Source organism: Bombus fervidus, chromosome 7, assembly GCF_041682495.2.
Source record: "Bombus fervidus isolate BK054 chromosome 7, iyBomFerv1, whole genome shotgun sequence".
Lineage (NCBI taxonomy): Eukaryota > Metazoa > Arthropoda > Insecta > Hymenoptera > Apidae > Bombus > Bombus fervidus.
This window is the reverse complement of record NC_091523.1, coordinates 16,616,603-16,641,888: the sequence shown is the minus strand read 5'-3', so window position 1 is coordinate 16,641,888 and position 25,286 is coordinate 16,616,603. Positions and strand designations below refer to the sequence as shown.

The following is a 25,286-nucleotide window of genomic DNA, read 5'->3' as shown; positions in this document are numbered from 1 at the left end:
TACGACGCTGCTACTCTTTTCAGGGGGGAGAGGATCAGTATCAAAGGTCTTCTTGCTTTTCGTGCTTGTTGGAGGTTACAGGTCATAACTAGATAAGATAACAACGAAAATGATCATTCTCGGCCACCTAAGATTTTTACATTAAGTTGCAATAATATAGTTCATACTCTGATCACTGACCATACGTACTTACAGCATATTTTCTTTTTATTTCGTTCAGAAACATTAACAAAGTATCAGCACATTTAATACGTTAACGATACTTTTCGTTACGATTACATCGTTGCTTTTCTCTGGTTGTTTTTTCAAATTTAATGTGCCCCTTCGAAAAAGATTCGATTTGATGAGCCGTTCCATTTTATAAAATTATCGATCAACGCATCGACGCCGCTCTGTTATCGTCGTTGGAGTCTAACCAAAGATTTCACAATGAAGAGCAAAGAAATCGTATTTGCTGAAACGAATGCTTATTTGGTATAGTTTTAAATATTACATATTCCCGCATATCATCGAGAGAAACGAAGATCCACGAATCGTTCAAGATCAATAGGACAAAGTCAGAGAGGTCAGAAGTATATAATAAAGTGCATAGTACGATAAATTCTCGTATAAACATCGAGAGTTTTCGCAACTTCCGCGTTCTTCTTTAAATTGAAGGAATATCGATATAACGTCAATTTACATAGAAAATGTCGTGAATAAAGAAACAGTAATAAAAATGAACGAAAATAAACGAACAGTATCAATCAAACAGCATTTGTACATATGTATTTGATCTCACGCTATCCGTACGCGGGAACATACCACAGTCATTCTACCGATAAATTATTTTTTCAAATTCATTATTCACGTTTACCGATCCATTCTTATTGTAATAACTTTTAAAAGTATTTTGAAAAATGGGAAACACATCGAATGGAAAAGCATGTTTATCGACATTTTTCGCGAATCGCTTCGAATCCAAAAATTTAAATTAAAGGTACAGTGTAAACACGCTGTTTCACGATATGTCGGTGTTGGTTTCGAACCAATCGCACGTTAGTTGCCGAGTGTCTTTTGAACGGAACGTACGTAATCTTGTGCAAATTCTTTGTATCGCACGGAATCGTTTTTCGGTGATTGGAGGTTGGAAAATGCGACACGGTTGTAACGACGAATCACAGCGAGGTATTTTCTACGCAGTAAGATGAAAGCGGTGGTGTGTACTAAACGTTTGAAGAACGTCGCGTGGGGGATGTGAAAAGTGTTTTTTTCACAACCTGTGACTAACTGGCCCGTTTTTTTTTTCTTGTCACGTTTCATTGGATACGTCGGGCGCTCAGCTGTGGTACGGGTATGTGACGGCTGAAGATGTTTTGATAGTAAAGATTCGTACGCGAAATTTTCAACCGAGACACGAAGTGTCATCCGTTCGAAGGCCGAAACGGGCTTTGTTAAGTGTATCGGCGGAAAAACAAGCAATTTATGATGGGGACAAGTTTCGGAATATCCCACGTCGAAGTTATCGCGATCGTTTAATCACGACGTTGGGATTAACGAACCGAACCACGTTGCCCGAGAAACGCAAAGCTAGAGCTGACGTTCCTTCAAAATGGGGAATTGTTTGAAACGCGCTGGAAGCGGTCACCAGGATAATACCACTTTGCTCAGTAACAATACTGATCCTCCTACGTTAACTAGCGGTTCTTTGCAAGAAGGCCTTGGACCTCCAATACCTAACAATGTAATTTCATTTCTTCCTATGATTCGACCAACCGTGATTCCACTATCCGAATGGTGTTTATCGTCGCATTAATCCTAACTACTGTGTCTCTACTCCATTTATTTGATTTCATTTGTGTATTTTTAACGATGAAAATATTTTTTGTAAAAATGCTATCAAAATGTAAGAACGATTATAATAATAATCCATTTTTGTCAAATAAGACGATATCCAGCTAAGTTTTCGTTTCTCAAAAAGTTAATAAGATATATCAATGCTAAAAAAATTTGCTTAGTATACTCTAACGAAACTTACTAATGCTTGATTCTTTAGGAGGCAGTTACTTTTTCCTATGCACCAGTTTTCACGAGGGAACTTCATCTTCAACAAATTGGCATCGGTGTTAATCTAGGACCAGGTAGCGAAGAAGAACAACAAGTTAGAATAGCAAAGCGCATTGGGCTTATCCAACACTTGCCTATGAGAGAATATGATGGAACTAAAAAAGGAGAATGCGTGATATGTATGATGGAGCTTCAAGTGGGAGAGGAAGTGCGTTATTTACCCTGTATGCACACTTATCATGCTGTATGTATCGACGACTGGTTGCTACGTTCCTTGACTTGTCCATCGTGCATGGAACCAGTAGATGCAGCACTGATTAGTTCGTACCATCCAACCACTTAACACCATGAAGATGGAAAATGGAATAAATAGCTAATCGGTAATCAAACAATATTATTGCTGAACAGAAAAATTGAAAGAAGAACCATTAATTTTATTACCACGTATAATGGCTTCTAATTAGCAAAGGGACCTTTTCTTGTTAATGGTCGATCATATTTGCCATTGTATCCACCATACCTGCTCGTATGCTAAGTAATAATAATACTTGTATTATAAAAAGTTTCAAATGTCTTCTACATAGGTCATTCCCTCTTACAGGGTAATGTTCTACACATGGATCATTGATAAGAAGTAAAGTGTATTTACGATCAGAAAGCAATCGCCATAGTTGTTAATTTTCTGCTAAATCTAAAGAGTAGCTTTTCTTTCGTATGGCTGCAAAAGATACACTATCTAATGCTCGAATTTATGGAGCAACCGAAGATGTGAGATCTTGTTAAAAATACTTTCGGTTGAAGGGAGTAGCATCTACTTGACGTTGGTGATTTGGTCGAGTAGTTATAGCCAATTGTATGCATTGTGAATATCATAAGTAATATTATGTATCACAAAAAATATCGTACTATGTATATTTTCAACCATATTTACGATGGTTTCATGTTTCCAAATACTAAAAACCTATTTTCGGAATATATCTTGTGGCATATAAAGTTAATCTTATTGTTTTTAAATATAATGCCTCTTATTTCAATGTGACCTGGCCTTAGATTATGAATAATCTTTCTTCTGAAAATAGTACATATTGTAATCGAAGAAATTGTAAAACAAAGGTATTGGTATTCCGTGTCTCTTATTTATATTCCGAATTACTTCACACAAGGAAATGGGCTGGTTGGACTTTATATTTATATTAGTATCTATCGAATATCATTTATATGTCCTTTTTATATACACATAGTTACACTGCATTCAAATTATTTAAAAGTTTAGGTTTATTAACCCTAATGGCCTTATCGGCAAAATTTTTATACGACCGTAACTACCATTATACGTATTGTTACGTTGGTGCTTTCGTCATAAGCAGTAGCAACGCAATTATCAAAGTCTCATTCAATTAAACACATCTTGAATATTTTTCCGTTGCGTTTTCTTACTAGTAGTAACAATAATCGTGTATCGCAGTAGGTATCTACGTATAAGAAACTCATTCTTTATTTTTATAAAAGTATTCATAAAGAATATACAATTTGGGAGATTTTGTTGAATAGCGTTATAAAATTCAAAATACAATTTCAATTTCAAATGGAGGAACGTAGTTTAATACGTACTATAACAGTTTAAACTCAATCTATTCCAGTTCGATATAATCGTAACTTAAACAAAAGGCTGCACGATTTAACTTAGATTTCTACGTGGACTTAAAGCCCATAAATAAAATTTTCTTAAGAATGAAAAAGCTGCAACAGTTATGATGGTTTTTCAACCCATAACGTTAATAGAAATTGGACGAATCGGTGGATTTCATACATAGAATATAAATGTATATATTCTTTTAAGAGTACATATGCGTACATATAGTATATATACATACGTTTCCTACTTGGACGAAAATATTTTAATGTTTTATGGAAGCTTCATGTGTAATGTTAATGATTTGTTTGGAAGAAAAGTAAGCGATGCTGTGAAATAGTGATTTACTGACAAGATATAAATATTCATATAGAAATTGAATAATAATAATAATATAAATATTTAGTAACATCTGACGATTTTTTCCACAATACCTATCCTTATTTTAAATAGATATGCTATTTTGATAATAACTCAGAAATTCATCCTACGAAAATTTTCATATTAGTTAAAATGTAGTGGACAAAATACTGGAATAAATGAACGAAAGATTCAGAATATGTTTATGCTGAAAATAATTAAATTCTTACGTTCCATATATCTTACTATTAAATGTTTAAATAGTTTCTAAAAATTTACTTTGGTGGCGCTAGAAGTGTTAAATGCATTCTTTCATCAAATGAAAGAACATCGACTGTCAACAATTCATTTTCATAACATTCGTGGTACCGTTCACATACAGTAAGAGCTCCATTAATGAAAAACGTAAAAGTAAATTTTCATTCCCACTTCTTGATGCATACACTTAAATCTGCATCTGTATGTATATATGTACATATATGCTGTCCGATGCTATTAAACATAGAATATGTTACTAGCTAGGGACTAAAATTCTAGTGATATAAAGGTTGGAACGTTGCGAAGAAGTAGATGGATACACGAAAGAGAAAGAGAGAGAATGGCATCGCGCAATCAGTGAGGGAGTCTCGCATCGGTCCGTGGGCGTCATCATGGTGTGTGGGTTGAAGCGTTTTTGAGAGACAAGTTTGTTTTTAATCGATAGGACGTAGGCATTTTTATTATTACGGTGATGGTTTTACGGGAAATGCCATTGTTATTCCGCAAACCGCTATGGAGAAAATTATTGACGCGCGATGTACAATTACGAAATAAATTTTAAGCGGAACGATACAACGGTGCATACGATGTCGAATTCGGAACAAGTTTTTCTTCAACATCGACTTGTGTGGAGATACAAATGGATGGTTGTTACATTGTCGGTGTTACTCATAACTCCATCGAACTTTACAAAAGCCGACAGGATATCGTACGATAGTACCAAGAGTAATCAGTGTCCCGTTGAGTGTTCGTGCCTTGGGAATGTAGTGGACTGCAGTAGCTTACAATTGATCGGAGCACCCAGCGGGCTACCACCATGGACAGAGATCTTGTAAGTAAATAATCGCTCGTTATTCTATCAAGAAGAACGTGCATCATCATGACGCCACGCCGTCTTGTCTTTCACGGATTGTTTCACTTGATTCGTTTCCGAAAATTCACCGAGATGCTACTATGTTTCACTTCTTCGTCTTAACGCTGATTGTCATTTAGAACTCGTATAAGTTCATTTTTCTTAATTTCATTCTGTTTCGATCGTTACAACGTCACGTTATAACAATTATCGCCAAAATTTTAACGGGAAACTACATATACCCAGTGTAACATGATCTATCCAGATAAGATAGCGTACCATGAATTTCTAACAAAAATGTTAATGTATACAATAATAACATTGGCTACATTAACTAAACGAAAATAAATATTTTTCATGACATCTTGTTAATTTATTGTTTTTTCAAATATTTTTATTATTCTTATTGTATTTTTATATATCATATTCTTTATATTCTCATTATGAACTTACGTGTAACATAAATAAATCTAAAAATATAATATATAGTATAGTAATATATAGTATAGATATAGTATATGATTCCATTCTTTAATAAGATTCTGTTCAGAATAGTTCATTGAGTAAGGTAAGATAGGCTAGCAATAATAAGAAGTGACTAATTTTTTATTTAAGTAGTTATTTTAGTTTAATGTTTGTTAAACAATTAATTTATACTAGAGTACTTTAATATTTATCAAAATAGTCTTTATTCTTTAAATTATAAATAAATCAAAATAGTACAGACAAGACACGTGTGTAAATGTATTCCAAACATGGGAAGATTTTACATTGAAAGTAGGATTTTGTTCCCAAATATGCTGGCAAGGATTTTTAGCTATATATAGCAGTATGTACTGACATAAATTGTTTGAGACTATATGGTGTTTAGAGTCAAGGAGATCAAGATCGAAGTGGAAAAATCCTTATCTTAAATTGTCTTAAGACCACTTATATTATCTGCTACGTATAATTGTATTTATAGATATTATGCTTGACATTATTAAGAACAAAAGATAATACATATATATATATATATGTATGTATTAAGTATAAGATATTTTCAATTAGAAGTAAAATAAAAAAAAGTGAAGAAAGAAATAAAAATCAAGATTATTGTCTTCCTTTGTAGAGAGTTAAAAGAAAACAACATAGCTAGCTTGGAGCCTGATGTATTATTACATTTAACTAAATTAAAGGAATTGTGAGTATATTTTATAAGTACCTTTAATTTAAAATATTATTTCAATCACAAATATATTTCGAAACAAGAGTGTTTTATTAATTGTGACTGATATTTTGTTTGATAATTATTTTAGGGACCTTAGCGCCAACAAATTTGGAGACAATTTTACAATCATTCTACCAGAAGATACACATTTGCAAGGGCTTAAAATAAATAAAAATCAATTAACAGAGGTACCAGATATGTTTTTTGTTAAAAACATAACACATCTTGCATTGTGAGTATATCAATTAGATACTATTGCATAGTGTATACATAAAATTATTATTTTTAACACAGAAGAAAATAATATTCTGTTTTCGTAGAGCCCATAATTCTATCACTGATATAAATGGAACTGCATTACTTACTCTGCAGCTACTTCAAAATTTGGATATGAGTGGAAATAAAATAAGCGTTATTCGGAATGGATCCTTTCTTGCTCCTAATTGCCTTACACATTTGTATGTATTGATTACTATTTATTTAATATGATATGTAACTTATGATACGTTGTTGTTTCATAATGATAATCATGAAAACTTTCATAATTTCTATTTTCTTACAGAAATTTGAACATGAATCAAATAAGGATAATTGAAAACGGAAGTTTAGATAATCTAACTTCGTTGGAAGAATTACGTTTGAATAAAAATCACTTGACGCAGCTGAAAGATCTTTTTACGAATTTGAAAAAATTGCGTATACTGTAAGAAATTGTTTCGTGTGATCTTTTATCGTTTATTATTACTTGTGTTTACGATGATGATAAAAATACGATATTCCTTTTGTAGAGAAATAAATAAAAACGAATTGCAAACGATCCAAGGACTCAGTCTTACAGGTTTAAAAAATTTGAAAGAATTACGTTTGAAGAGAAACAAGATTGAAACGTTACATGATGGTGCGTTCTGGCCACTCGAAAATTTGACGATCCTGCAACTTGACTTTAACATGTTAACCATGGTGAGAAAAGGAGGCCTTTTCGGATTAGAGCATTTACAAAAGTTAACGTTGTCGCACAATCGAATAACCACCATTGAAATACAAGCATGGGATAGATGCAAAGAAATTGTAGAATTGTTAGTAATATTTTCATCTCGTAATACATATAATATACAATAAGACATTCTGGAATTTGTAATGTTAATTAACACACAGTGTATTCGATTATAATGGAGAATTTAATTACAGAGATCTATCGCATAACGAAATGAAGAGCATTGAACGAGATACTTTTGAATTTTTGGAAAAATTAGAAAAGCTCAAACTGGATCACAATCAAATTACCTATATTTCGGATGGTGCATTTGCTTCAACTCCTAATTTGCAGATATTGTACGTATAGTATAGTAGTATAACATAATACACTGTAATGATATGAAACCTTGCGGAACTTTCAATAACTATCTTTTTTATTAAAGGGAACTAAACTTCAATAAAATTTCGTACATGGTGGAAGATATCAACGGTGCGTTTGATCCACTTGGACAACTATGGAAACTAGGATTGGCGCACAATAGAATAAAATCGGTAAACAAAAATGCATTCACCGGACTAAGTAGCGTAACTGAACTGGATTTAAGCGGAAACAATGTAACGAGCATTCAGGAAAATGCATTCGTTTCAATGACTAGCCTAACGAAACTGAGAATGAATACAAGTAAGTACGAATGTGAAACGTGTTCTTTTGTGACACGATTTAAATCGAAACGCGGTACTCAAAGTATTCGCACGCGATTATCATGTTTTCTTTATATGCACAGGAGCTTTAGTTTGTGACTGTGGCCTGCAATGGTTAAGTATGTGGTTACGCGAGCACAGTTACAGCGACGCAGAAGTTTATTGCGGGTTTCCACATTGGCTACAAGGAATGTCGTTGACTCAGCTTCATCATAAGAATTTTACATGCGGTTAGTATATTATACTCAAAGTTAGAATTCATACGTAACTTTATCATAAACTAGTAACTATTAACGAGATTTTGTGTGATATTTAGACGAATATCCAAAGCCAAGGATCATCGAAGAACCTAAAAGTCAAATGGGCATTAAAGGAGATAACGTGACGCTTGTTTGCCGAGCAACGAGTACTGCCAGTGCGCCACTACATTTTACCTGGAAGCATGATAACGTTGAAATGGATGATGTTAATCTGCAAATAAACACCGATTCTGTTGAAAACGGTGTAACAGAGGCATCTTCCATTTTACATTTTACTAATGTTACACACGCGAATGCTGGGAAATATCAGTGTATGGTAACCAACACATACGGAACGACATATTCCACAAAAGCAAAAATAAGCATTTTAAGTAAGTTTTCATTTTAAATATATGTTAAGTAAATTCCTAATATGAAACTGTCAAACGTCAGTATAAAACGTTTTATACTTACATTTTCGTTGTAGTTTATCCATCTTTTTCGAAAATTCCGCACGATATACGTGTAATCGCTGGAAGCACTGCTCGTCTCGAGTGTTCCGCGGATGGGCATCCATCGCCGCAAATAGCGTGGCAAAAAGATGGTGGTAACGACTTTCCAGCGGCAAGAGAGAGAAGAATGCACATGATGCCTACTGACGATGTACTATTCATCGTCGACGTGAAAACAGCGGATAGTGGCATTTACTCGTGCACTGCGCAAAATCTTGCCGGTTTAATCGTCGCGAATGCTACTCTTACGATACTGGGTAAGTGTCGTGTGCTTTTACACAATACAGTTTACAATTACTTAATGTAGGCGAAATTCGATCGGATTTATTATATGTAACTTTTCCTTCCGAAAGAAACGCCATCATTCGTAAAACCAATGGAAAACAAAGAAGTGACAATGGGTGGTTCGATCGTGTTGGAGTGCATGGCAAGCGGTATGCCCAGACCAAAGTTATCATGGCGTAAGAATGGAAATCCTCTGCAGGCGACCGAGCGACATTTCTTTACAGCTGAAGACCAACTACTGATAATCGTCGACACTAAAATTAGCGACGCTGGCAGTTACGAATGTGAAATGAGCAATTCGTTGGGTAGTGTCGTTGGTGCATCTCACCTTACAGTGAAACCAGGTAAGAGATCTTCGGTGAATTGGATCTTTCTTTTAAATTTGGAGTAAAATCTAATAAAAAATATTGCACGTGTTGCAGCTCCGATATCAACTCCTAGTCCTATGTCGGTAAACGAGGATGATATACTAGGTTTGATAATAATCACCGTTGTATGTTGCGCTGTTGGTACATCGATAGTATGGGTGGTTATAATCTATCAAACTAGAAGACGGTTGAATGCTATTGCTCAGGCTAGAAATTCACAACCGTCGTCAGCTATAGCAGCTACGGTAGCGGACACGCAAACACATATATATTTGGAAACGAGTTCTCAGCATAGTAAAGACAGCGGTACAGGAGACAGTACCAACCCTAGTAGCGATCAGTTACAATTATGTTTACCCGGTACGTACAAATATTTCTGTTATTCGTTCCGTTTCATCTCTTATTTTATTCTCGTCTTCTGTTCCTTTTTATCATGAAATTTGGCTATTTCTATTTGTAGAAGAGATCGTTACATGTTCAGTGAACAACGAGGAAGAAACAAGCGCAGTAGTGAACGTAGGAGCACCGTTGTTACGATACACGAATCACGAACGACAGGTCCAGGAGAACAAAGACTGCACCGTTTAAAAAACAGAAATTTCAAATATGTTTTCATCATGATTCGTCGCAGTCGGTGCATAAACGTTCTTCTTTACCATGTGCAAAAGAACGATTGAAAAATCGCAAGCGATCGAACGTTGTTTCAACCGTTTGATAACAAACTATTTGCTACAGCAAATGTGTAATTTGTCAATCCTCGTGTGTCATGAACATTAATGTCGTGGTGTACGATAGGGGTACAAGCGACAAGGATCTCGATCATTGTCGTATTTATTATAAAAACGTTTGTCAAAAGAGCGATACGTAAACTAGAAAGTACTAATGACGTAAGATTTGTAAATATTTAAGAGTAAGGACTCATCGTAATTAGTGTGTAATCGAGTGCCGTCGAGGAAAGATTAAAATAATAAGAGTATGTTGACACCGGGAATTACCATAACCCGCAAAAGCCACTTATATCATAGACCAGTCTTTTGTGATAGATATTTATTTTTAGGATTACTTAATTACTATTAGATAATGTTTGTATTTATAGTGCCCCATGACGTCAGTTTGTCTTAAACGAAAAAGAAGAAAAAGAAAAAAAAAACAGATGAAATGAGAAAGAGAAACGTACATACGTACACAAGTCCACGCACACGTATTTTACATATACAACAAACGCGTTAATTGTGTATACATATATACGTACGAGCGAACGGGTATCCGTGTACAATTGTTACGCACCAAAGTGCTGATATGTAGACACTTCATGATTTGTCTTCCTCTTTATTTTTTATTCATAGCTAATGGTTACGTCGCACCTAGATAAACACTTTGATACAATTTAATCCGTTAACGATTGCTCATCACCGATAGATATCAATACCAGTTTTCAAGTATCTGCCTGTGTATTATCATCGCTTGAAGTCAACGATTTTCCTTTAGTATTTAATTTAATAAAATTTATAGCGTCTATACGTGCAAAGGATACTATATTTATTATAATAATTTCATGAAAGTTCGCAAACGTTGTCACGATTGCGTTTTATCGTCGTTTTGATTGAGGAGAAATTAACAGGAGAAAACACTTTCTTCCTTCGTTTTTCTTCTATCAATAATTTGTTTCTTGTGTATTCGTGCGTTTTAATAGAACATCTAAACGTAAGATAAGTAGAATTGTAATTAGTTGAGCGATCAAGCGACAAGACGACGGTAGCTGTGTAGTAGAAAAACTCCAGTGGATATTATCGTTTTTGTGAATTTGATGTTCATTTGTGATATTACCGTGCTGCGCACATGCGATTTAAAATGGCCGTGAACATACATGGTACAAGATATCAAACAGGAAAAGGCAAATCTTTGGTAAAAGCCGACGCTTGCAAAAATTATGATTGTGATAATTCATCGTTTCGCCACCATGTCGCGGTTAAAAATACATCCTTCATAATCATCTATATTTTTTTAAATCATGTAATTCGAGAAAACTAAAGAAAAAAAAAAAAAAAAAAGGTTAGGCGAATATTGTCATTCTTGGTTGACGCGATACAACGCATTATATCGCGTAGTAACGTATCACGAGCGATAAATGGTTGTTCGGTCTACGATCAAGTTCGTTCATTAGTTCTTTCCCTTTTCGTCATCAATGACTCGCAGCATGCGTCGTTTTTCATTCTACGGAAGATTTTTTTACGAAATATACAGTTATTTTGTTCTGCGAAAGTGAAGAGGATAAAAATTCAATGTATCGTCGCCGGTGGATTCAGGAATGAGTCGCGAACGATTGCGAATTAAGATTGCGTCCAGCAGGCCAGCAGATCCAGTGGGATCGTGCAAACTTACCACTGACAAGTATTAAACCGTATTTTGCCAATAAACAAGAGAATCTGTCGCGAAAACGTTGATTGACTCGTGCCTGTGTGTGATACACCGAATAAGGTGTCCTCGTTTAATTCAGTATTTTTCCTTGTTGTTACGTGGTATATTATAAACAAATACAAGTAATCTATCAGAATAATGTTATATAGCTATAGTCAGTCAGCAAACAAACTCCCTCGTCTTTCCTCTTTATTAACATTTCGTTTCTTTTCTTTTCTCTTGAGCTTTATTTACCAAACGAGCATATTTTGTTAAAATATACAATTGCTGATACACATGTACATGTACATTCATAGGAGAAAGAAAGAAAAAAGCAGACGGATTCGGCAATCTTCTTAGAAACATTGAAACGATACGCCAGCGTATCATAACCATTTGCTTTTTTTTCCTTTCTTTCTTTTCTTTCTTCCTTTCTATATTCTTTTTTCCTTTTTCTTTTCTGCTATTAATGAACATATCTGTGCGGGTGTACATATTTTGCGCGGTTGCAGCCATCTTTAGATTTCGAATATTCCTGTTTACACTACATCGATGATCATGAAAACACGCATCACACACATATACAAGTATTCCCACGAGATATTAGTTCTCTAAGGGTTAAAAAAATACTAGATTCGCATTCAGATGAATTCAGAATTGATTTTTTATCATCAATCTGATGGCGTTGATGTCAGTCATGAACAATCGAACGATCGATAGGAACGAAACCCCTTCGATGATTTTGTTACGCACTCGCGATTAGAATCGTTCGAAGAAAATAAAAGGACGCGATGTCCGATTCGTTTAAGAATTAAGGTCTTAAGAGAAAACATGATAAGTACTTTTTTCTTGATTTTTCGATGTTAATTATTATCGTATTAAAATCGGAAAGGAATATTTTACTATAAAATAATTAGAACTGGAAAGAATCTGACAGATATGGATAGCCAGAAGTATGATTGTTAAGATAAAGAAAATTTTAATATGTTCAATACCTTAATGACTTCGAGCAGTGTTTTTCAAACTATGAATAAAATGGAAAAATATATGTTTAGAATAAATATTAAATAAAAGAAGAATTTTGATAACGCAAGATTAATTAATAGCGTAATGAATTTTAAAACTACAGCATTATAGAAAAGAAATGGGAAATACGTCTTATCGTGTTTTTCCTCTATACATAGTTTTCAAATGCGAACGAAAGAAACAAGAAGTTTGGAACGGGGAAAAGAGAATTAAGATGTAAGAAACGTAATACATATATAACGGCACGTGGGTAGTTACTTATTTCCAAGTATCACAATGATCAAAGTATCATATACACAGTGTGTGTCAAAATTGTCGTTCGATTCGTTGTCGCAAGAACTGATCGTTGTTGATATCCAGGTTGCGAATATTTATGCATTTATGGAGAATAAAAGAGAAAAATATATAAAATATTCAGAGTAAAGCATAGTTTATAGCATTTAATAATTGAAAGAAATCTATATTTATGTTTCAGTGTGATACATATTTGTGTAAACATTCGCAATCTGTCGATAACGTTCATTTCATGCGATGGTAAAGTAGAATCGTGCTTTTCTGCGACGCGATTAAACAATAAAAGAAAACGCGTGGGTTATGACGCTTTAAAGGACGAACAATATATAAATAAATAAGAAGAAAATAGTTTAGTTAAGTAAAATACATCGTGTGGTTCCTCTTAAATTGGGAACAGTAACATCTTCGATGGTAAAAAGCCACGATATCTTTTGCGAAAAATCTCTTGAAGTTTGTTGTCGTTAATGGAAGGAATTTAATAACAAATTAGACTGTTCGAGAAATTCGTAATGTGAGTTAAGAAAGATAAGATCACAATAAATAATAAGGAGGCCGGTAGAGACGAACATTCTAGATACGATTCAAAATTTGAATGTATAACGTTTAACATTGTCCCACTGAAAAAGAGAAACACATTTTATTAACAAATTTTGGATACTTCTTCCTAATTTTCTTTATAATCCAACCAAGAATAGTATAGTTGTTCAAACATTTCATTATTTGATAGACGGAATTTGTAATAAAGATGCTACGAACTTTTCGAACAATCCAATAAAAGGCGTTGAAAATTGTGATATTCGCAGGAAAAGGAATCGTTCGATTCTTACCGGTTCCGTTTTATCTGCAAATCGCAAATATAGTTTCTTAATATCCTGCTTGTTAGACATGATGCGCATCCTGACTCGGCGCATCCTGAACGAACCAGGCGATTCGTTTTTGTCGTTAAACGGTAACGCGAAAATAACAGATTTATTTCACCGCAAAATATGTACAGGTTTCGAGCGAATTTTCGTCGGTAAGACGGCGCGCGATGGTTTCAAAATAGGCATGCGCGTGCGCGAAACAATCGCAGCTAACGATCGAGTCCATCCGACCGCGTCGTCATCCTTCGTGATGCGGTAAATTTCCTCTTAGGATCAACCGCGATCATTCTTCATCGGTTCTCGGCCGATTTTTCGTTCACTCGCAAACACAAAATTCTCTATCTATCTACCTAACTATCTATCTATCTATCTATATATATATATAATATTCGCGTCGCTCACAATAAAACTAACAGTGTCAAAAATCATTAAGACGCGGTGCTCGTTGGTCGATGCTCGTCGGCCGGCGATCGATCGCGATTATCGGAAGATGCAGATATCGCGGTAACGTTCTTCAGTCTCGAACCAGTCGATCTTCGATTCGTCGGTTGACGCGCTTCGACGACGATTCGTCAATAACTCGTTCCGTGACCGTGCTATATTTTGTTCGTTCGAGCTTTTTAATACGTAAAACTGTCTATAAACAACGATTGTAGTCGAAGTAACGTTTCAAATTGTCTTATACGTTTGGCCAATTACGTTCCGCGTATCGACGTTCCAAATCGTCGAACAACGAAAACACGCATTACTATTTACAAGAAAAGTTGGGCGAGCATAGAGTTCGGATTAGAAACGACGTCTCTTGTTTCGATTCGGTCGTCACAAACGAACGAGGATAGCTCGATGCATCTTTTACGATTAGACGGATACGAAGCACGAAGACCGGTTCTTGCGAAATCTCGTCGTCGTCGGTAATCGATCGTTCATCTCGTCACCGTTTCCGGATAGCGATGCGCACCTTGCGGCAACTTTGCGCGACTCGTTTATACAAGTCGATAACAACGTTCAAGCGAATTATCCCGGATGGTAAATAGCAATTAGAACGCGATTTTCACTAAACGTACAAGCTGATCTTTATACAAAAATATCCTCAAAGATACGACATTTTTATCAACAGAATCAATTATCTAAACTCACCTATAAACAATAAACGTGGAAGTACGTGCCACGAAGCTTGGTCGCAAAGTCGCACATTCTTCATCCGAGCTTCAACGCACGCACGTTGTCGCTCGTTTCGATTCTTGCACAGCACAGCTCTTCACACCATCATCCGTGTTCAATTTCGCGAGTTCCGCTCGTCGCCAGTATGTTTCGAAATTATAAGGTAATTCGAGAAGGATAAGCGCGTGATCGCAATAAAGATAGCTGTCGTGTAATTAGGCCGAGCGCGTAGTGGAAGGGAAGGGTTAAAGTGGGGGAGCCCACGTCGCGAGCGGACACCCGTCGAAGTCGCGGCGAAGCTTGGCGAGCGAAACGCACGGTTTCCAGCGGCTTTTAGTGCCACGCTGTGTCGCGTTCCAAATCGTTCCGCACTGCCGTCTCTTCTCTAACGTTTTCCTTCGGAGAAGTCGAATTTTCGCGCTTTATGTCTATCAGCGACAGAGTCGTCCTACAAAGAGTCGTTAACGTGTCACCGTGCTACCGTATCACCTTCCCCGCGAATGTAGCGCGCGCGATCCACTTACCGAACTGAAAACCGAGAAAGAGAAAAAGAACTTGAGACGGACGCGATCACGCACGACCAACGTGCGAACTTTTCTTACGAATATCCGATCGTAAAAACGTTCGAGTCGGAAGATTCACCGCGATGGATGCGTGCGCGAATCAACGGCGATGATGTTCGCGTAGTCGAATCGTGCGCGGACGATCTGAAACCGCACACGAATTGTTACCAAGCTTTCTAGCCTTTGGCGAGAAAATCGAAAGCGACGATCTTCGTTGGTTGATTCACGATCGATCTTGATCGCGATCAGTCAGTAATCGACGGTTTCTGGTTTCTAGTTGGTGTCCTTTTTGCGTCTGCGCTCCTTTTATCCTATCCCCGGTCTTCTTGTGCTCTTGTTGCGTTTTAAGAGTCTCTTTAAACGAATCGGCTTTCTAAAAGAGCAACGGTCGTCAATCATTGTTCATGTCCTTCAATTCAGTGTAGGCGATCCTCTTTCGATAAACGTTTCCGGTCGGTGAGATCACTTTTCTCTTGTTTGGCATCGTCGACGGTCCAGGAACATAATAGTGTCGCCTTTTGTAAACCACCATTCTGTAAACGTAGCAAACGATTCGATTAGTCGATTGTCTATCGCGATTCCTAATTCCTATTCCATCGATTCGTATCGTTGTGCGAAGTATTTAAGAATCGTCCACCGTTTGCTATCGACTTTGTCGAGGGAATCGCGTAATATCGTTCTGTAATATTTCAGCAACACACGAAGCGCAATTGGCGATATACGCGTTAAGGAAGATACACCATCTTGAAGATCGATTCTGTGAGAACTCGTGTCAAGTGCTTCGACGATGCGTTCCCGTCACGTCCGTACGAACCCGTGTACGTACAGTGATGAGAAAAGTATTTGACTCGCGGAAGTATTTAAACGTTTATCGTGGAAAATATTTTTAAACATATTACGCATATACGTACAACATGCGAAACTTTTCGAAATTTTATAACGAAGTACACGTATCGTAATCACGGTGATAGAATTTGAAAGCAAAGTCTAAAAATTTGCATAGGAGTTACAAGATATTTGCTGTGAGCATATAGTTTGCAAAAATGTAATATAATTTAAATACATTAAAAACGATAATAATAATATAGAAGATACACTGTTTAAATAATAGCTCTAACGAAGGGTATATTTGCAAGAAACATCTTGTAACTTTTTCAAACTTGTTCGATCATCTCGTGTCCTGCAAAATCTTTTTCATAACATACATAATATATTCCAAAAGAGTTTCTACGAGTGTTCGAATACTTTCATGAGCCATCGTATGTGAGTGTATGTATGTTAATGGTAGGTCCATGGGATTCACGCGACTCTACGCGACCAACGCTTGAAACGTATCGTTGTTTTATCGATAAACGATCAAACGACTAGTAAACTTTCGTTCGATGTTCGAACGATCGAACGAATTGTTTTCGTTATCCGTTTGCTAATAAAATACAACGATAGATTACGTGGATCGTGTAGAATCGAAGAGTGGCGACGAGAAAATGTTGTTTCGCGTTGGTTTACCGATCGGTTACGTTACGTCGGCGCGATATAGCGAGCGTGTGTTACGTATATCATTCGCGACTTCCTGTGTTCCGTGCGCCGCCATGAAATCGGCGTAACCGTCAGACAGTCAATGTCGATTGTCTCGACAATACGATCGAGTTCTAACGTCGTCATTCCGCGTTCTCCAAATGAATCCATTTTATGCGTTTAACGATAACAAAGACAAACAGAGGAAAGAGATAAAAGAGAAATGTTATGCGAGAAAGAGTCACGTTCACTTTTATGCGTTGTTTTTCAGCACGATCAACCGGGACAGTGGCGCGAATAAATAGCTGCAGTTGGAAAAGTGCGAATTTATTTAAATGGATATGCGAAATGGATTTGGATTTGTTCAAAGGGATAAATCTATCGGAGAGACGATAGGCTGCGTCTTCGCTGAAGCAATACCGAGCAGCTTTTCCTTGCCTGTCGTTGCTGCATTTTCCGAACGGAACTCGACAAATATCGAATCGTAAAATTACACGTATGGAGTTCTCTTTTTCGATTTCAAAGCGAAAGTTGTTTTCGATAAATTGTCTACGCCCAAATGCGTTGTAAAACAAACTGTACACGCTGAATGAACGTTTGTTTCTGTTGCAACGCGTTGCTGCGTGTTTCTTACTTTTAGCTTCTTCGCTAACAACAGAAACGCGAGGGAACACGAAAGAACGACCCGTAGCTATTTCATACAGTATGGAACTTGAAAAAGAAGATCCTCGTTGCTCGATCGCTTCAATGAGAACGCAACTTTAGAGGAACAGGTTAGGTAAATTTTCTGATTAATATATACTCTTTATTTAAAAATCAGCACACACGCAGGTAAATCTAGGTAAGAGGAAGCATGCCGATATCGTTGACCGGAAACAACCGAGGACGGTCTCCGTTTACCTTTCTCGTACGAGCGACGTTTCTTTTACTCTGTCTCGTTTGTCGTTCCTACTTCATTTCGTCGTCCTGCAACCATCACCCTCGTCCTGTTTTACGGATCGATCAACGACCCGCCAGAACGCGTGGAACCAGCCTATTATACTAATAAACTTTATTTATTCGAACGATTCAACTACTATCGCGAAATAGTTGGTCTAATTGTAAGCGTCGAGCGTTACCAGCGAACGCTATACTCTGTTACGTTAACTCGATACCCTTTAAATAAATATATTGAAAACTAAGACGACAAATGCTGACGTATTGCTAATGCAACGTGTCGATACTTAAAAGCGAACTTACACGCTATATTACCCGATACTTGGAGATCCCGTAAATCTAATAGTAGCGATTATTCCAATAAAGAACGGTCGTTGCTAGCCGCGAAACGTAGAAAAATAAATACTTCTCGAGCAGTAGCATGGTTCGGAGATGGGTTCTTGATAAGGCCTCTTTGGTACACTCACGATGTAGCACGGTGGTCGGCGGATTGACTAGACAAGATCTACTACAAGACGCTACTATCCTCGCTTTCCATTCTTTCACCATAGTATATGCAATAATACAGCTGACGTTTGTCAAAGTCGACAACATTTGTCTATAACGTTTAGACGCGACGCGTCTAATTGAAAAATAGAATACTTCTCAGAATACTCCGCGTACTTTATCCGTGCTATACATACTTTACGTAAGCTCTCTCGTAGCTTTATACAAGCTCCTCCTCCCACCCTTTCCTACAACATTTCCTTACACCGTTGTTATGAAAATGTGGTTCGCTTTTCAGCTGGATACGTTGGTGGCGACGCGAAGCTATACAACTCAATTAATACTGAAAGTTATGGCGAAATCCCTCGTTCGGCTATTCCTTTACGCGAATTAACGTACGCGTTAATGCGCACGTGGTCTGATCCGCGAGCCAACCGAGTCGAACCGATCGAAAGATCGTTGTCGTAGAAGCGCGTCCTCGACCAGCGAAGAGGCGTTACGAAAATCACAGAATATTGCACGCGACACGATGCGGAGACACGGGATGGAACAGAGAAATATGTTGTAGCTTGTCACGATACCGCGCTCGATAGGAATATCATGGATAATCTCGAGCGACGTTCGTTCGAGATAATTGCTAAAATTAACGGCAACAGGGAAACGTTACGACTTTGGATAAACCGTTTATAACCGTAAGAATAGCCAAGATACGTCTCGGCTTTTCCCTTGGACGTCGAGCTGTTAACGCAAAGGGAAAAAACGATCGATAGCAAACAGGGATAATTCTTGGATCTATGCGTTTACGATCGATTAATACTACTACATAGTAACGATAAAAGACGGCTTGATTTCGCAAAGATTCCCCTACAGATCGACGGATAGACGGATAGATGCGACAGACCGCGCACGTAAGGATATCTGAAACATAAAGCAAAGAGAAGAGACGAGTGACGTATTATTCAGCGATAGAAAGGCCATAGCTAATTCCACGCGTGTACCGTGTGATACGTGTACGAGATACTTGTCCAACAGAAAAATACCCACGTGATACGATATTTAATTGCAATAGAACGGCTGGGTGTCGATTATTTGTTTCTTAGTTGGAAAACCAGAGAGAGAAAGAGATGTCTGTACGAATGGAATAATTTATCACGATTCCTAGGTATTGTGAAATTTCTGTTTCGCCGATGTAAACGTACGTAGGCAGATTTTGAATCTGATTAAAATTTTCCACCTTTTTTTTTTTATTCTTTCCAGCGGTGATAAGTACCATCGACACACGTATCCCCGTACGGAATTAAGCTAAGGCTGTGATAGGTAAAAGACGAGAGGGGAACGAGACTCACCTCACCCGATGAATCCCGCGGCCAACGATATTACGAGGGCGAGAATACCGGTCATCACTTGACCGGCGGTCGAAACGACGACCGCTGGCGGGGCCAAGCTCTGCACTATAACGAAACGATCTTCGGCTGTCAGTCTATCTCCGTACTTGTTCAGCAAGTCCATGATGATCCCGTTGCTCCAACCGAAACCTAGTTGCACCTCGTACTCACCGCCACCTCCGTGACCGCCCGATACCGTGGCGTCATACTGTGAAACGAACATGTCACAGACCGTCTATTCGTTTACAGTTACCTAAGTTTACCTAGATCCCATGGAATTTTGCGTTACCTTCTCGAACATGCTGTGCGTCTCGTTGAACGCCTTCCAGTTGCTGCGAACCCATCGTTGGCTGATCTCGTAGGCGAGCCTCTGCGCCCACGGGTCTCCGGTGTTGTTCAACGACATGATGACAAAGTATTGCAAGGGCGGCCAGGCATTCGGGTAATCCCATTGTTCACCAGAGTGTTCGAGGGTGGTCGGTATACCGCCCAAATTTAACATTATTTGATTTTTCTCCAGATACTTGAGCACCTTCGCTATGTATTCCTCTCTCTTTGCGATGTCGTAACAATCGGTCCAAAGCGGTAGAACGTTCGTCGGATAAAAATAATCTCTTTTGATGTCGTTCAGTAAGTCGTAGTCGAGCCAAGCACCGACTTCGTCGTGCCACAGCACGGCCGTGACCGCTCGTTTCCAATCCTCCGCTCTTTTCCGGTAGTACGCGGCCTTCGTCTCGTTGCCCATCATTCGATTGTACCGTTCTAGCAGCTGCGCGTTTCGATATATTATCGAATTCAAGTCCACGGGGATAATGTATCTCGTTTTCAAGTTCGTCAGGTTACCTAAACAAGAAGTTCGTAGAGTGGCCGCGTTGCTGATCGTCGTGATGCTACGGGATACGATACGATACGCTCGAGACGGATGTAGCTACGAAAAGTATTTGCACGTTTGCTCGTCTTCCGATGAAAAGTTTTATCGAGCTACGCGTTTCGTGATCGTAAGCATCGATTCTTTGTACTCGTATGAAATGACGCAAGCGATACGAGAGTCCGATACGAAGTAACTAAAAACGCCTGTAACCTCGCTGTTCTCCTCTTTATTCTTTACGCTTATATCCCTTGGGACGTCTTTTTTTTTCCAAGAATCTACCTTCCTTCTCGAAAATCGTCTCGTTGAAAATACGCGTTGCGATATATATCGCAAAGAGCCGCGCGGAGAACAGCAACGACGCGACTATCGATCGTCAACGGGACGAATCCGAGCAATCGTTTTATCTTCGAACTCGCGAACTTGGACTCGCTTTCGAGAGGAAAAAAAAAAAGGCGCGGCTGCTTTACCTTTGTTCGTGCCGTCTAGTATGAACCATCGACTAGAAAAGTCCCAGCCGGACTCGGCCGCGGTCTTCAATTCCGCGTAATAGTTGTCCTTCTCTTCGTTCGTGCGAAAACTTTGGCTGGTCAGGTAATCCTCTCTGGTCGGTAGAAATGTGCTCGTTAGAACGCGTTAGGAGATTCGGTGGCGACGAAGGATCGGCGACGAAAGCACCGAAGAAGGAAGAGAAAGGCAGAGGTGAGAACGAAGAGGACGATACAGGACGGCGTAGGGAAAATCGAGAATCCGCTCGTCTCCTACTAGGACCTTCTGGTCAACTTACTTACTTGTAGGATTCTGGTCGAGGTCCCGAAGACTCCTCGAAGAATCTGGCTAAAGTGTATTTCACTCCATCCACTTCGATATCCACCGTCCTATTGGTCATCCAAAATTCAAACTCCTTCTCTAGAAGGTGAAGGTTATCTTCCAGCCATTTGTAGTCGTTGGTCACCTTCAGATACTCTTCGACCATAGGAATCAACATGGGAGGCTGAGATCTTCTAGCGTAGTAAATTCTGCCTCCGTTCGGGATGAAACCGATCTTGTCCACCAGCGAGACGAAATTCGTTAACATTCCTTTGACGGTGGTGTACATCTCCGAAAGCAGCAGCCCTTTCACGATCCAGTACGAGTCCCAGTAGTAGAACTCGCGGAATCGGCCGCCGGGCACGATCACCGGATTCGGCACGTAGATGATGGAATATCGATCCTCGTTGATTCGCACGTCGTCCTTCATCTTTCGTCCCAACATCTTCCAAATTTGGTTCAAGTCGGAAGCAAATTTCCGAAGATCGTGGTCGTGGATTTTGTTAAGGAATTTCGGTTGGCTGGTCCAGTCCACCGGGTTCCATTCCTCGAACTCGGATCCCTCTTGGTCGAACGTGTCGTTGATGAATCGTTCGATCTCGTTCCTGGTCGGTGTTTGATCCACGCTTTCCATGAATTGACGAAATAAGAGCAACGTCTCGTTCGGCGAGTATTTCATCTTCATGTCGACGAACGTTTTCGAGTCCTTGTAGATCGAGGCCATCTGTATCGTGTGCAGCAGCTCGCCATGGCAGTAAATATCGCTGCAAGCCACAGAAACGCACGCGTATGTCCCATCAGTACGCTGATTTTCCCATTCATTCGCGTTCGATAGAATCGCACGACAAATTCCAGTCGAAACGAGCTACAATTCGTTAGCTGTGTATCTCGATAACCTTGCGTCTCGCTCCTACCATCCATTGCCGTCTTGTGGTTCAACGCACACGAGCCACACGTTTCTTTCGCCAATTTCACGCGCGTTTCATCAGTTCGTTAGATAACGCGACAAGCAAACAAACATATTTATGATTGCAAACGACAGTTTTATTGCTTCGTATTAGCTCTAGGAATATGAACTTAATCGAGCGACGATATTCCATTCTATTCGATGTTATATCGTACGTAGTTACGGCGATTGTAGAAGATAAGATCGTAGCAAAGCCATTTACCCGTAGTTTTCTAATTGAAATAAATCTTCTCAAGAAATACGCGTCGCTCGTCTACGTCGAATCCGTATCGTGGAAATCTGCGGATTCTCGCGGATTTCCCCGTACTCGTGGTATTCTTCTCGTTAACGAGGTACCGTTCAACGTCACGACCAATTTCCGACCACACGAGTCTCACTTTTCCATGTAAGCGTGGAACGAAAATTCCCAGCGATATCGTCCTTCGCACGTGTCACGCGAATATCCGAACGACGAACCGTCTCTCGAACGTTGCATCGTTCGAAACATTCGCGCGAGATAACGAACGGCGATAAAAAGAAAAATTTACGAGTGTTCGCGAGTTATGGAATCTGCATGGAAGAAACGTCGAACGAATCCACGGAATTTCTTTTCTATCTTTGCAACGTTAAAAAGTAGACCGAAAAGAAACTAAATCGATGGCGCAAACGATAGGTCGCGTTAACGCAACGTGGTCCCTCGATAGGTCGATATTCGTCGTGACCGATCTGTTTATAGATCGATCAATTATCCCGCTGGCTCTTATTTTAATTAAGCTCGCGTGTAAATAATCCGAAACTGGATAATCCAATTTCATTTCGTTTCGTTCAATTTCATCGCCATCGTGATAATCAAATTTTTCTGCCGACGCGTTATACGAGCGCACGTGCTTTGGTTATCGCGCGTCTCGTCGACAAACGAGAGTCTTTGTAAAACGCGAAACTATGATCTCGCTACGATAACGTGGCTAATCCATTATCTCGTTCGTAGCTGATATTTACCACCTTTATGATAAGCTATCGTACGCGCCTCGTTCGGATCAATTCGAGTAACTTGAAACCGTTCTATTTACTTGGCGTGAAATATTCTTTCCCAGTTTCAGCTCTCGTCCTTGTTCATCGCGGCAGTAAAATTCGAACGCTTGAAAAACGTTATTGCGAGGCTCGTTTAAGAGACGTTGATACAAACCCATTGTTTTACTTGGATTCCCCGCTCGTCTCGCTGGAAATCCGCTTTCTAGCTTCAAGCGAGGATGCTAGAGGATTTCTTGGAAGAAACAGCGATCGCTAAGCTATTGTATAACGTTATTTTCAGTTTCGTACTCGCTAATATTAGTTTTGAAAACCAAAGCCGATTTTTCCTTGGCTCTGTCAGCTAGGGCTATTTTTATTCCGTTCAGATTATAATCAAGCTCGTAATTAACATTTTGCAGATATTTCTGTCCAGAAGCATTTAGTCGATTCTAAGTTATAGCAATGACTCGCGAAAGCATTCGAACGTTTATCGTAAACATATTTTATGTATGCAACTTCGTTACGTACAACGTTACGTATAAGACACGCGTACGTGTTCGTAAAAACTTTGCACGACCGTTGCCCGATACTTACTGCGAGCGTTACAATGGTTTACCATGCAATCATCGCGTTACGTGTTACCCGACGTTTGTTTCTTATTTTCTGTTAAAAATACTCGACAGAATCGAAAGAACACGGGTTTCCAGCAATTCGACTAATCCGAACGAAAAAAAAAAAAACGTTCAGCGAAACATCATCGGCCTCGCTAGCCGAACCGAGCCGAGTAGGGACGAACGAATGCAAGAGAAATCGCTCGTAAACCTCGCAAATACGATCCTCGCTTCGTTCGACGTATCGCGTGTTAAGGTCACGTTCATTGTACTTGCGGAACACGCTAATTTAGGCGAGGCACGCGCAGTTTCGTTCGGCCAAGTTCATTGTTAAGGCCGTTTCTCGCTGGCTGCATCTTCGCCGCGATCTCGTAATTCGCGACGATTCCGCGATTCGCCGAGGAAGCTGAGAAAACGCGCGACGAACGAACCGATCTGGTTGGCATTCTCCTCGACGATGAATCAGCGAGAGTCGCGCGTTCGCAAATAATATCGACTTGCAGACGATCGAACGTCTATTTCCGGTCGGTAAGATTAGTTCGGTTTGCGTACGAAAGAATCGCGACTAATTTCGTCGAAAGTCACGCGATTAGATCGCGCGTGTCGATCATCGGATCGCCTTTTGCGCGCTGCCACGAGTGACGACAATGCCGGACACGAGAATTCCTCGTTTCAATGGCCGGGACTCGCGAGTCATCCGGTTACGCAACGAGCGCGTGAAGCGCTAGCTTCGCGCAGACGATACACGGTGGTCTCGGATGAGCTATTTCGTCGCCAAAATTACAAACATATTTATACCGATGTATTCTGTCCGCGAGAGAAGCAACGTCTAAATTTATTAGAGTTGACACCGATGGTACGAGCCAGGGAGAATATACGATCGATCGATTTGTATGCGCGTTAAGCCGTATAAAACGAATAAAACAAACAAAAATTACGGGTAAGATAAAACAAAAGCGGAAATAGTTCGTTC

The 25,286-nt window shown here is 39.0% G+C and overlaps 3 protein-coding genes across 15 annotated transcripts in view; 2 read left to right on the top strand and 1 right to left on the bottom strand.

Annotated features, from left to right (window-relative positions):
- The first annotated feature begins 1,070 nt into the window (after positions 1 to 1,070).
- Rnf11 (Ring finger protein 11) lies at positions 1,071 to 3,065 on the top strand. 2 transcript variants are annotated; one of them, XM_072007362.1, is made up of 3 exons: positions 1,071 to 1,723; positions 2,036 to 2,426; positions 2,648 to 3,065. In XM_072007362.1, the coding sequence occupies exons 1-2, from the start codon at positions 1,592 to 1,594 to the stop codon at positions 2,387 to 2,389; spliced, it is 486 nt and encodes a 161-aa protein (XP_071863463.1). In that variant the 5' UTR covers positions 1,071 to 1,591; the 3' UTR covers positions 2,390 to 2,426; positions 2,648 to 3,065. The 2 variants fall into 2 exon arrangements, with proteins under 2 accessions (XP_071863463.1, XP_071863462.1); XM_072007361.1 differs by having other exon boundaries at positions 1,073 to 1,723; positions 2,036 to 3,065.
- A 1,175-nt stretch (positions 3,066 to 4,240) lies between these two features.
- On the top strand, positions 4,241 to 11,998 carry LOC139989202 (leucine-rich repeats and immunoglobulin-like domains protein 3). The gene is made up of 14 exons (XM_072007323.1): positions 4,241 to 5,129; positions 6,262 to 6,333; positions 6,449 to 6,592; positions 6,681 to 6,818; positions 6,923 to 7,063; positions 7,149 to 7,436; positions 7,549 to 7,692; positions 7,779 to 8,017; positions 8,121 to 8,267; positions 8,354 to 8,668; positions 8,764 to 9,045; positions 9,142 to 9,417; positions 9,496 to 9,801; positions 9,902 to 11,998. The coding sequence occupies exons 1-14, from the start codon at positions 4,834 to 4,836 to the stop codon at positions 10,027 to 10,029; spliced, it is 2,916 nt and encodes a 971-aa protein (XP_071863424.1). The 5' UTR covers positions 4,241 to 4,833; the 3' UTR covers positions 10,030 to 11,998.
- Positions 11,999 to 15,158: 3,160 nt separating this feature from the next.
- LOC139989207 (trehalase) overlaps positions 15,159 to 25,286 on the bottom strand; it is a 36,307-nt gene continuing 26,179 nt past the window's right edge. For 11 of the 12 annotated variants that reach the window (XM_072007333.1, XM_072007343.1, XM_072007332.1 and 8 more), the window contains 5 exons: positions 21,727 to 22,509; positions 21,406 to 21,539; positions 20,357 to 20,910; positions 20,034 to 20,275; positions 15,159 to 16,278 (listed from right to left, as the gene is read on the bottom strand). In XM_072007333.1, coding sequence (XP_071863434.1) covers positions 16,137 to 16,278; positions 20,034 to 20,275; positions 20,357 to 20,910; positions 21,406 to 21,539; positions 21,727 to 22,509 — 1,855 coding nt within the window. In that variant the 3' untranslated portion in view covers positions 15,159 to 16,136. Of the gene's footprint in view, positions 16,279 to 18,043; positions 19,601 to 20,028; positions 20,276 to 20,356; positions 20,911 to 21,405; positions 21,540 to 21,726; positions 22,510 to 25,286 lie in introns of those variants that run through there. The other variant, XM_072007334.1, reaches the window with a different exon arrangement.

Bases quoted from the DNA above. Each gene is read 5' to 3' on its own strand.
- Rnf11 (XM_072007362.1), top strand. From the start codon at position 1,592: ATGGGGAATTGTTTGAAACGCGCTGGAAGCGGTCACCAGGATAATACC. The intron at 1,724-2,035 runs GTAATTTCATTT...TTGATTCTTTAG, and splicing joins GACCTCCAATACCTAACAAT to GAGGCAGTTACTTTTTCCTA.
- LOC139989202 (XM_072007323.1), top strand. From the start codon at position 4,834: ATGTACAATTACGAAATAAATTTTAAGCGGAACGATACAACGGTGCAT. The intron at 8,018-8,120 runs GTAAGTACGAAT...TTATATGCACAG, and splicing joins GAAACTGAGAATGAATACAA to GAGCTTTAGTTTGTGACTGT. The intron at 8,268-8,353 runs GTTAGTATATTA...TGTGATATTTAG, and splicing joins TCATAAGAATTTTACATGCG to ACGAATATCCAAAGCCAAGG.